The sequence below is a fragment of the Polypterus senegalus genome, chromosome 11 (genome assembly GCF_016835505.1).
Source record: "Polypterus senegalus isolate Bchr_013 chromosome 11, ASM1683550v1, whole genome shotgun sequence".
Classification (NCBI taxonomy): domain Eukaryota; kingdom Metazoa; phylum Chordata; class Cladistia; order Polypteriformes; family Polypteridae; genus Polypterus; species Polypterus senegalus.
In genome coordinates this window covers 96,408,592-96,421,250 of record NC_053164.1, presented here as the reverse complement: position 1 = coordinate 96,421,250, position 12,659 = coordinate 96,408,592, and the positions used below count along the sequence as shown (strand labels likewise).

The following is a 12,659-nucleotide window of genomic DNA, read 5'->3' as shown; positions in this document are numbered from 1 at the left end:
TCAGTCTAAAGCAAACAGTGCTCACCTGCTGCAGTTGAAGAAGCTCAATGCTATCTGTGTGTAAATCAATTGAAGGATTGATAGCACACACCATGAATGCTACTTCCATGTTGCGGGTGCATTTTAGGTAAGAGCCTTTCAAGTAAAGCCAACTCTAGAAGGAAAGAAAAACAAACAACAGATGTAATAGGTACAGATTCTCTCAGAAGCGTGCATAATTTCAAAGGCTTACAAAACAAAAACCAAACAAATCTGACAGCTTTGCAAAAAGGAAAAAGCTCATAACCAGGATAAGTTTTTAAAACAGAAGCTTCAAGAACATTTTTCACAAAATCCCTCTCCCCCAAAAAAGTTTTAGTGGCTATTGATAACCCACATACCCTTATCACCTTCAGTAACGTCTTGTAACATAACATTCTGATGCTGTCTTAAACAAGTTCAGCTGTGCTGGTTCAATAAGTCCCTTTAACTAATGTTCTGTAGGAGAAAGAAACTCTTTTATTGATTACAGAAGTAAATCTGTTTGAATGAGTGTCTATTGCAAACCTGGACTTTCCAATTTTATTTTACTCTTCTTTGTTGAATAGTTTAACTTACTTAATCTTTTCAAATTAAATCTTTATGGTGTTGGGATCTCTGTTTTTTTCTGTCTTTTATCGGGAGCTTCCTTTGTTTCATGGTTATACTTTTCTTTCTGGCTGTTTCTTTGATGTTTTCTTCCCATAAACTTCTAGGTCTGCCCCTCTGTCTTTTTCCTTCACTCTTCATTTCAAACACCTTTTTGAGATACCTTTTTTAGCTCATACTTATGTGTATGTTCACACCACTATAGTGGTTTTATTTCTGTGGTTTCCAGTAGTGGTTGCATTTCCACTTCTTCACAGATTCTGTTATTTATATCTCTTTTTTTAAATATATCACTCATCTTAAACACTTAATTTCAACTGCTGTTATTTTAGATGTTTATTTAATACTAGCCAACCCGCGGCGTACCATACGCCGCATAATCAGGCCGGTTTTTAAATGATTTTTAAGCACAGGGAGAAAATTAACATTTGAAAAATCGGTAATGTAATAAATCAGCAAGAAAAGCAACATTGTAACAATGCACGTAACGAACCAACACACAATCCTGTGACTGAAAACTGGCGCACCGCCATCGCGCCCTGCCTGCTCATGTGCCCACCTCCAACTCGTCACTTGAGTCGTTGTCATCTTTGCACAGTCCACATACACCTGTGACTCACGTAGGCTTTTCATTGCTCTGTGCGGTTTTGGCTGCTTTTCTATATATAATCCACCAAGACACCCGACCACGGTAGTAGCGCGAATTGCTGTATGTAGCGTGTAAAACAGTTTGCTATGGTGCACGCGGTCGTATGTCGTAACCGAAAACACGGTTTTTAAAGACTGCTTACTTCATTGTGTTTTAACCTCAGTTGTAAAGGATTGTTTTAAGGATCCCATGGGATACCCCTCGCAAACCATTTTACACGCTGCATATGGTGATTCACCGACAGACGAATATAAATGACGCCGTTTTTTCTGTGTTGTCGCTTCTGAGTTGGTGGGCGTGGCTCTGCGAGTTGTCGTTGAATCCAATGGTCTTGGAGTTGGTGGCTGTGGCTCCATCCTGCGTGTGCCATAGGTGTCCTACTTGTCGGCGGCTTAGTGAATCCACGCCCCTTCCGGCGTGCTTTCCATGGGTGTCTTGCCTTAGTGAATTATATATATATATAGATTGCCCAAGATTCTGCAGCTTATAAAATTGTTGGTATATATAGTTTTATATAGATGTGTCTTCTCCTTTATACATAATTCTTTTTTTTTCTTACAAGGGTGTTGTTAATTTGATAATATTTTATAATTTTCCTTGTTTACTCTGTTTCTAAATTTTTCATCTACAGTATCATTCCATCATCTGTTATAACTACTCCAAGGTACTTGTTCACTGACAAGGTTTATATTTGTTTTCCATCTATCTGTATCCACATTTGCCATTTCTCTTCTTGTTCTTGTCTTGTTTTTATTGCTTTACGTTTCTCTAAATTTATTACAATATACTTCGCTTCTAGCTTATTCTTCCATGTCATTGATTTCCTTTGTATGTGTTGCTCACTTATTGCAATTAATGTCAATGCTGGATTTAATTTATAGTATCTCAAAGCTGAATTTCTAATTTCTTTCTTGCTCATATTAACTATATAATCCCAAATAGTACAGGACTGAGGCTATCTCCCTGTTGCATACTCTTTTCCACATTCCATTTCTGATTTAATCATACCATTCCTACAAATTTCTGACTAATACTTTAAATGATCCTTTTACATTTTTGGGACAAATCCATTGAATCTAATACTTTCAATATATATATTGTAATGGATGACACACATGGACTGGTATCCTGGCCAGGACTGAACAAGGATCCTTACCCCCTCCAGGAGGCCAGTACAATGGAAGGACTGGGGGAAGAGCAGCACTCATAAATATTTTCTCCCCAATACACTAGGTGGCAGCCTCCTTGGGTTAGGACTCCCACATGGACACCCGCAGGACATGCCGAGACCTATAGTCCCATAAAGCAGCCCTGTTGGGCTCTGTGGGGGCCCGTCATGGTAAACTGAAAGGATTAATAATCTCTATGTTGTGGGACTTCCAATTGAACCAGATGTACTTCCATTGAGCTATGCCCCAGCACCAGAAGTACTCACAGGTTCAAGATAACAGAGACCACCTATTCCAAGCAAGTAAAGAATCGGGTGGAAGAGGCTAAAGCTTGCCTAGAGGAGTGGAAGGAGAGAAGTCTTTGTGCAAGGTATTTGGAAGAAAAAAACATTTATTTAAGCTGGTACTTGTGTCTGTAAGTTTGGGGTGCTGCAAAGCACCAGGTGGTCACAATATAAAAAGTTTTCCATTGTGTCTGCGTTATTCAGGCATGACCACTCCCTTCCACACTGCTCACCCAATCACTGAATCGTGCAATAAACAAGGAATAGGAAAATATCCCAAACAATATGGGAACAGAAATGTAAAAAAAACAATGTTTACAAAATGTAAGTTAGAGGGTAAAGTAATTCATAATATTCTTTTTGACAAGGCACAAATGTAATTATTTACTTTTTATTACATTTCACTTCTACTTTTTACTACATTTTACTATTCATTGGCATCTGAAATAGACAGTTGTAGTGAAATACTCAATTAACTGATTTTCTATCTATAATAACTAAGGACCACACTGCATCCCTGTATAAGTGGGCAAAGTGACAAATCAGCTGGGAAAAGCATCTGAAGTGTTACCTAAGTGCTGTGTCTGTGGATGGCAATTTCCAAGCTTCTTTTTATGCTGCCCCCTGAGGACAGTTTAGCGTGTCTAAGAGATTTATTTATTTTGGGTACCAGCACAAATAAAGGGGGTTGGAAAACACTGCTCTACCTACAGCTTTGCTCCTGAAATGCTAAATAAGATGTTTGTTGCTGCTATTTCACTTAAAAACTGACACCATGTATTACTTGGATGGTTATGCAGCGTTGTTTACATAAATTAGTAAAGATACTGCAAAATGAAATAATGGGTAGAGATTATCATTATACTTCTATTTCCTAGAATTTTTTTAAAGTATATTAGGGCGGTCAGCACTGTAAGCTACCTAGCATACTGTTGAGTTAAATAGAGAGGTATTAGAGCAGGGTATTGAATTAAAATTTCAAGAGGTCTGACCAATAAAATTTTCTCCAAATAAAGTCCAAACCTCACATTTGTGCTGTGATTCAGATCCCTATATGATATGTAGTCACTGAAAGCCTATATATATACTGTATATATAAAAAACACAAAACAAACTAGTCACCATAGCATTTTAACAATATTTCAGTAAGGACTGTAAACATGTGGATCCTTTGAATTTAATTGGCCTTGTATTTGGATGGAATACAAACAACTATTTTAACAGAACATATAAAGCAAATTAACCACTCTATTTAATAAAAAATAAAAGTAGGCCTATTACATTTTAAGTAAAAAAAAAAAGAGAACCATCTGAATTAAAGTAAAAAATGCACTCCTTTACAATGGTCCCATCAGAAAATGTTATTGTACATTGCCCCAAAATCCATGCTTCATTTGCATGCTGCTGGGCTGTAAATTAACCTGAGACGACTATGATGGATCCGTAATAATGGGTTCTCAGTTTGGTTATTTTACGTACCCTTGCATCAGTCTGCTCCGGATGCGTTTGCGCAAACTATCTGTTTTTTCTCATAGTGACACTTCACATTACTACTTTTTACTAAATCCATAGTTTCGGGAACACATGAGACAAACTGGTTTTGAACCAAACGCAGGAAGAATTAACATATATTGGATCATCCTCTCATATTTGAAAGTTTAGTTTTCTGCATATACTTTCCACTTTTTGGAACAAGTCAAATTATCTGTTGTTCTTTCATTTCTTTAACTTCCTTCTGCGGATTGTAACAATCCAGTGTTAATGTTGACAATACATTTTGATTTAGCCTTAGTCATTCTGACTAAATTGCATTTTAGTTTTAGTCACTCTTTAGTCATTTGTTAGATTTAGTCTAGTTTTACTCGACAAAAAGTACATTAATTTTAGTTGTGAAAAAGTATTTCAGTTTTAGTCGACTAAAAATAAATTAGTCAAACAGTCAAAATCATCTTATTTCACATATGAACATGCACTGAATAGATAGATACTGTACTTCTAAACTATTATACTAACATGCACAAACAACGTGTAGTGGTTATTAAACATAAAATGAAGAGTGTAGAAAGGATTTACTCTAAAAGATCTTGGCCAAATAATGGTAGCTGTGGTGTGCCATCACAATTTTCTGCTCCTCAACATGCCTGGGTTATGTCATATACATTTGTTTTGGTAAAAAGCAGCATAAGTGCTTTTAACTAAATTCTTCACATTTTAGGGGTCATTCTCATAAACATTAGCTTGCCCTCAAAAACCAAACGAATAACACAAACTTAGTGTTTGCATATTCATATTCAGTAGTGAAGAAATGCGGTTTTGCTGTAATGTACAGTGATGGCCAAAAGTTCAGAGAACGACACAAGTACTGGTTTTCACAGTTTGCTGCTTCAGTGTTTTTAGATCTTTTTGTCAGATGTTTCTATGGTATACTGAAGTATAATTACAAGTATTTCATATGTTTCAAAGGCTTTTTTTTATTGACAATTACATTAGGTTTATGCAGCGAGTCAGTATTTGCAATGTTGGCCCTTCTTTTTCAAGACCTCTGCAATTTGCCCTGGCATGCTGTCAATCGACTTCAGGGCCAAATCCTGACTGATGGAAGCCCATTCTTGCATAATCAATGCTTGGAGTTTGTCAGAATATGTGGATTTTTGTTTGTCCACCTGCCTCTTGAGTACTGATCACAAGTTCTGGGGAGTTTCCTGACCATGGACCCAAAATTTTGATGTTTTGTTCCCTGAGCCACGTAGTTATCACTTTTGTCTTATGGCACAATGTTCCATCGTGCTGGAAAAGTGACTGTTCATCACCAAACTGTTCTTGGATGGTCGGGAGAAGTTGCTCTCGGAGGATGTTTTAGTAACATTCTTTATTTATGGCTAAGTTCTTAGGCAAAATTGTGTGAGCCCACTCCGACTGAGAAGCAACCCCACACAAGAATGGTTTCAGGATGCTTTACTGTTGGCATGACACAGGACTGATGGTAGCGCTCACTTTTTCTTCTCCGGACAATCTTCCAGATGGCCCAAACAACTGGAAAGGGGATGGATTTTACCCCAGTACTCAGCAGTCCAATCCCTGTACCTTTTACAGAATATCAGTCTGTCCCTGATGTTTTTCTTGGAGAGAAGTGGTTTCTTTGCTGTCCCTTCTTGACACCAGGTCAAACCTTTCAAAATTCTTTGCTTCACTGTGCATGCAGATGCACTCACAACTGCCTGCTGCCATTCCTGAACAAGTTCTGCACTGGTGGTACCCTGAACCCGCAGCTGAATCAACTTTAAGAGACGGTCCTGTTGCTTGCTGGACCTTCTTGGGTGCCCTGAAGCCTTCTTCACAACAATTAAACCTCTCTCCTTTAAGTTCTAATTGATTCGATAAATGGTTGATTTGGGTGCAGTCTTATTAGCAGCAATATCCTTCCGTGTGAAGCCCTTTTTATGCAAAGCAATGATGGTCCTTTTATGGCAGGGTTGAAATGCAGTGGAAAAGAGTTTTTTGGGTTTAAGTTCATTTTCATGGCAAAGAGGGACTTTACAGTTAATTGCAATTCATCTGATCACTCTTCATGACATTCTGGAGTATATGCAAATTGCCACCATTAAAACTGAGGCAGCAAACTTTGAGAACATTAATATTTGTGTCATTCTCAAAACTTTTGACCACAACTGTACATGTATGTATATTAATTGGAGATGCCCTTTAATAACTGAAACCCTAAATACATTTTATGTTAGTATTAACAAATGGATCAGCTTATTTTATCAATGATGGTAACAAGACACATAACCACTTCATTTGAAACTTGCCTCAAAATTTAATTGCTACAACTGTTGTTGTCACTACGCCTGTATAAGTAAATGGATGTGTGTGAGGTGGTTTCACCTCCGAACTGTATCAAGCAGTTACAAAATGGATGTAAGCTTGGACAAACATGTAGATGTGCTCATTATAATCAAGGAATGAAAGTGAACATTCTGTTCCTCTATCAAGATCGTATAGGACACTGTATTAAAAGTGAATAATCCCCCAGTCACTTCCTCTGCTGTAACAAATGCGTGACACTACAAGCTAAAACAGTTACAACTCACATCTGAGGCTGAGTGCATCTGATTGCGCTCTCAAAGCTGCACAAATCCGTTTCTTAAGAAACTCATAAAGAGATAAAACTGGCAATAACAAAAGCCTGTGTGTGTCTGTGTGTTGGCTTCTTTCCCCATTAATAAGCATGTTTTCCCCAATCACACGCTGAAATTCACGAAATAGTATTGACCTTACTATTGATGTGATATTCTTGCTAGAAGCACACCTAAAATAAACCAACCTACTTGATGCATTAGTATTAGCAGGGTGAACAAGAGCCAGAGGTAATGGTATTGGCGTTAGTCAAGTCACCACCTAGATGTTACATATCGTGGCATCAATCTCAGGATGATGCGCCTCTAGATGCCTCTTCAGGTTTGTGGTGTTCTTTCCTGTGAGCTTCATTCTAAGTGGCTTATACTGGGTTTTATTTTCATCACTGTTTTAATTAAAATTGGTCCATATGTCTGACTGCTATTTTCACCCAAGAATCACGTTGGCCAACATATATGTATACATACATATACACACACACACACAGACAGACAGTACAGATCAAACATGATCTCAAATTATAGCGTATACCAAAGTAATTACATTTTCAGAATAGCAAATACTTTTTGTTGGCCCAGACACACATTCATACAATATAACGTTTAACAAATTTCATTTTAATAAAATGCTAATTTCAGTATTACGAACGTTTTTTTGACCAAATAGTCCACCAAAGATGAAAATACAATGCAAAAAATACCACGTCTGTACTTTCGTTAAGTGTTGGGGATTCTGCAACAGGCTGTCTCTTTCTTGTTAGACCAAAAGAAAGTGACAGTCTGTTGCGAAAATACCAGTCTCAATGAGGATCACTGATAGTGCCGGCGCAACATTATACTGGTATGGCCAAATTCTCAGTCAGATCATCATTGAGCGTCCGCATGAATAGGTATGTCATGTAGAGATACTGTACTGTTCAAGTTTCATAGCGCTTCTCAAAGTTTTCTGTGCAATTAACAAATTTTACGTTGGGGAAAAAAAAAATTACAAGCTTGGGTCACAGAGTTGCACAAGAGACAGAAAGGCGAGTCCAGGTTTCCAAGGAAAATACAGGTAGTTTATTACTGTATAGAGGAGGAGGTTACAGTCTCAATACTTCAGTACTTAAGCACACAAGATAGGAGCCATGACATGGAGGTAATCATCCTGCTTTAGCTCCCATTTTCAGATTTGAACATCAGCGGCTCAGAATCACTGCTGTGGCAGAGCAGGGGCCTCATGCATAATGTTGTGTGTAGAATTTACAGTAAAACTTGGCATACAGACAAAAGCAGAAATGTGCACATGCACAAAAAAATCCTGATGCATAAATCTGTGTGTACAACTTCCAAGTTCTTCTGCTCCATATATCCATGTCAGCATGAAAAGTAACGCTCATGCATGCACCTGTGGACCCAACCCGACTCCTCTCAGAATAACACCTCTTTGAATATGCAAATCAATATAAATAGCCCCTTATGTTTTGCGTTCTGTAAAAAGACAATGGCAAAAGCACGGGGAAAAAGAAGAACTTCAGTGAATTGCAAGTAGAGGCAAGGAAAAAACATACTATTTGTTGGTGTAAGCAGTGATTTAAAGGAAGTTGATCGCGTGACAGAGTGGTGGAGAAACTCGAAAGTTTAAGTTCAGAAAGTTGCACAGTGCCAGAAATAAATAAGAACGTCGCCGTGAAAAGGCGTGTTGTAGCTCGCTGTCCGAGTGTCGTATGGAAGCGTATTAGGGTACAGTAGGGATCCACTACGAAAGGACATTTCTATATATTGTTATTAAGGGTTAAAAAACACCCCAGAATAGAAAAACTAAATACTCGAAAATCTCAAACACTTTAACTGATTTGGTTGAAATTTGGTGAAAAAAGAAAACTAACCAACACATTTTTTTATTTGTTCACATTTTCTGTTAAAAATTCCAATGCACCACGTCCCCCATTTTACCACAGCGCTCACAACAATCACATGAAGAAATTGGGAATGAAGATTTATGCAAATGAACGACGCTTGCAGAAGCAAAGTGAAAGGAGGAATGTTTGGCATAGCTCAAAGAAGGTTTGTTTAGCAAGTGCTTGCCAGGTGCCGTGACTGTGAATGTAATCAATTTCACGCTATTTTAGTAAGAAAGGTATTGAATATACAGGTACATTACTCAGTTCCGTCCCCAACCCCCAATCTTTTTTTGTGGTTGAATGTTGAAATGGGGACTACATTGCACTGCTCCAAACAATTTCATTAACATTCACAACTTTTAAATAAGAGTATTAATAAAAGCACAATTTCATCCAAAGTAGCAACTGCATTTTTTTTTTCTTCAATCACATTGGGATAACAATTTCACTGTCTTGCTAGATTACAGCTATTACCATAATGTTTCTCACCCAGTATTATCTTTTTTACATTCATTGAGAACCCACAGAGAGCATTTAAAGTTCAGGTACAGGGTTTTCCTCCTTTGTGAAGAGCCATTAGTAGAGTGAATGGGGTGCCGTTGGTTAAATGAGTGCACTTAAAAATGTGGAAAAATATCTCTCAGCGCTGTCGATTGCCTCAGTGGACCGGAGGTATGTCACACAAGACAATAAATCTGAGATAAATTGACTGCACTACAATGTTTTATGAGTGGATATCCTGATAACAAAAATTAACTTAATTGTAGAAGGACAGTTAACATCAAAATGTATTTTCTTCAGGAATTGCATCACATTAAAACAAATATTTTGCTCAAATGTACAGGATAAACTTAACACTCAAAGGAGGCAGAACATCCAAGCGTCCCGTTTTCCTTAAGTGCACTGGTATCAATCCAAGTAACATCTGTTTAAATGGAGAAGAAATCCAGGAGATGCCTCAAGCTGTATTGATTACTTTATAATCAGAGAATGGATGGGCACCTGAGATAACAGCTTGCCAAAATTGTTTTACAGCTTGGGTAAGACAGACATGCTGGAAGAATCTCACGAGGAACTGCAAAATAAAAATGCCTCGTCTAAGAGCAACATTCAAAGAAGAAACGGGAACAACCGGAGCAATATCAGAAGAGGCTGCAACTGTTTTCATATAATGGCCAGCTAAAGCATTTCATGAATACTGACTGCTAAATCAACACCACACTGGGACATCTCTACTTCTTCATAATCTTTTCCTAAACTACTATATACAGTATATCCAGACTTTGCTATCAATCTTATTTTCTATTATCTCTTGTTCTATTTGAAATTATTATCCATTTAATAAATAGCATGTTGCTTTTAAATTTCTTTACTTCCGTGTTTATATCTAGAGTGACTGAAAAAATAAATTGAAAATGAGGGCACCTGTATGAGAGGCAGCCACATTACCATATCAAGTCTAAGAGGTTACTTCTCGAAAGAAGAGACAACTGTGGAAAAAGCAGGGCATACAGTTTGGTTGGTAAGTGGCATAACCAAAACAGTTGTGCTTTTAATTGTATCGTGATGATACAAATAAAGAAAAATAAAAGAAATACAAATATTATACAGAAAGGTACATAGTACTTTTGAATAAACAAACAATGGCAATATAACTGAGACCCACTGACTTTTTCCGGCCGAACGTCAGTTAACAAAACTAGTATAACAGGGAAAAAAAACCCACAGTGTCTGCAAAAAATTGGTCAAATTGTATTTGAAGCAACACAATACATACTATAAAATAATTATTTTGCATTTTATCAAAAATAATAATAATGATTTATCTTTAAATGTTTTTCTTTGAACTGAGTAACAACTCAACAGCAACGTTGCTATTTTCTGAATATTACAACCAGAGCAAAATTTATAAATATTTATGCAAAGAGCATATGTCAGGTTTTCACTTTAAGACAGTTAGCTAATTAGTAGTTTGATTCTTTTCTTGGGTATGTGACTTTACACTAAAAATAGAGATCTAAAGATATGCAAATGTGATGTGTAATTCAGCAACATCTGAAAAGTTGAGGTATGATCACTTTTATAAGGCACAGTATATTTAACAATGTTTGATTTAGCAATTTCTAAACTTAACTGATTTCTTTTAATTTAGGCAAGTAATGCCAAAAGTGATGGCATTTTCTAAATGTTCATCAATGTCTGCAGAAATATCATTCAGCTGAGTGTTCTTACTGCCATCTGAAAAGTATCAGACGCAATCAGATCAAACAGACCTATGTTTATACCACTTCTCAAAAATCAAGATATGACTAGATAAAAGATTTACCGTCTTCCAAATGCAGAAGCACTGACAGTCAATGTAGGCTAATATAAAGTAACTACATGTATGACAGGAATAGTACAGATAAATATTGTAGTAATTATGCCTCTTGGTGTAATATAAACCTTAATTTAAAATCAAATAAACAGGAGAGACATTTTATGTAGTAATACATCTTTCAAAATCAAAAGCAAACCTCCAATATAAAGAAAAAAAGGAACAAATTTAGTCCAAAAAATTAAAAAATAGAGCTAGGCAGGAATATACAGCATTTGAATAATATTAACTTTATGTTTAGTAGGAATAAAAACTACTTATTGTTGTCAAGAAGCAACAACAAAAAGGTGTGTGGTAAAAACTGTATTCCTCTAATGAAAAATACACATTATAGATGAAAAGAATAATAGGGAGATGCCTACTCTTTCAGCAACACCAGCAGAAACAGTCTGACCTCTGCGATCTTCATTTCCTTTGCCATGCCACGTTACTTCTGCAGTCTCTTCTCCATTTTTACCAAAAATTACCCAAGCATGGTCTTCTGATAAGGCTAAATGAACATCACGTAATCCAAGAACTTGACAGGCTGCCACCACAGCAAAGGCTACTCCTGAACTGTCGAGCTTTGTGCCTGGATAAAATAAGAAGCAAATGAATATAGAACACTAATTAAAATTTACAAGGACAACAAACATGGTTAAGGCTATAGATGCCACTGCAACTTTAAATGAAGAAAAGCACAAAGATATTCAGTTCATAGTTTATAACTTAATATTAGCACTACTGTAGACTCAGCTACTTAAAACATCATGCCATATTCACAAAATGATAAACAAAGTACAGAATTTCCCACATATGATATGGTGTGAAAATGGTAAGTTGTCAGTTTAAAGGGATTACAATTTAATTTATCAAAAACAAAAGCTTGAAACAAGCACTATGTATGGGAACAGTGTTTAGCAGAACTTTCCTCCATGCTTCCGCTTCACAGCTCTGTCAGCAGTGCACATGTCAATGGAGAGTATTTTTCCACCTCCCCTTCTTCTCTCATGAGTCCACCTTATTGCTCATTTGCATACACCTCATACAGACTTCTGAGTGGCTGTTATGTCTTTTTCTTCAAGCGTCTGTCAGCCTTGCAAAGCACTTTAGTGTACTCCGTACAGTATTATTTTGTAGGCAAATAAAAGTTCTTTTTTCTATAACATCTATATTTTTCCCACACAATCAATTGATTGACATTAGTAATTAAACACTGCTTAAATGTAAACATGCATGCACATTAAATTTACTGTATTTATATAGAGCAGCATGATGGCGCAGTGGGTAGCACTGCTGCCTCGCAGGTAGGAGACCCGGTTCGCTTCCCAGGTTCCCCCAGCGTGGAGTTTGTATGTTCTCCCCGTGACTGCGTGGGTTCCTTCCGGGTACTCCGGTTTCCTCTCACGGTCAAAAGACATGCAGGTTAGGTGCACTGACGATCCTAAATTGTCCCTACTGTGAGCATGGTGTGTGTGTGTGTGTGTGTGTGTGTGTGTGTGTGTGTGTGTGTGTGTGTGTGTGTGCATGCTCTGTGGTGGGCTGGCGCCCTGCC

At 37.2% G+C, this 12,659-nt stretch overlaps 1 protein-coding gene across 2 annotated transcripts in view; it reads right to left on the bottom strand.

Moving 5' to 3' along the window:
* The window catches only part of men1 (multiple endocrine neoplasia I), a 63,363-nt gene that overhangs the window by 29,215 nt on the left and 21,489 nt on the right, over positions 1–12,659 (bottom strand). For both annotated transcript variants that reach the window (XM_039769321.1, XM_039769323.1), the window contains exons 3-4: positions 11,488–11,696; positions 26–154 (exon numbers count right to left, since the gene is read on the bottom strand). In XM_039769321.1, coding sequence (XP_039625255.1) covers positions 26–154; positions 11,488–11,696 — 338 coding nt within the window. The remainder of the gene's footprint in view (positions 1–25; positions 155–11,487; positions 11,697–12,659) is intronic.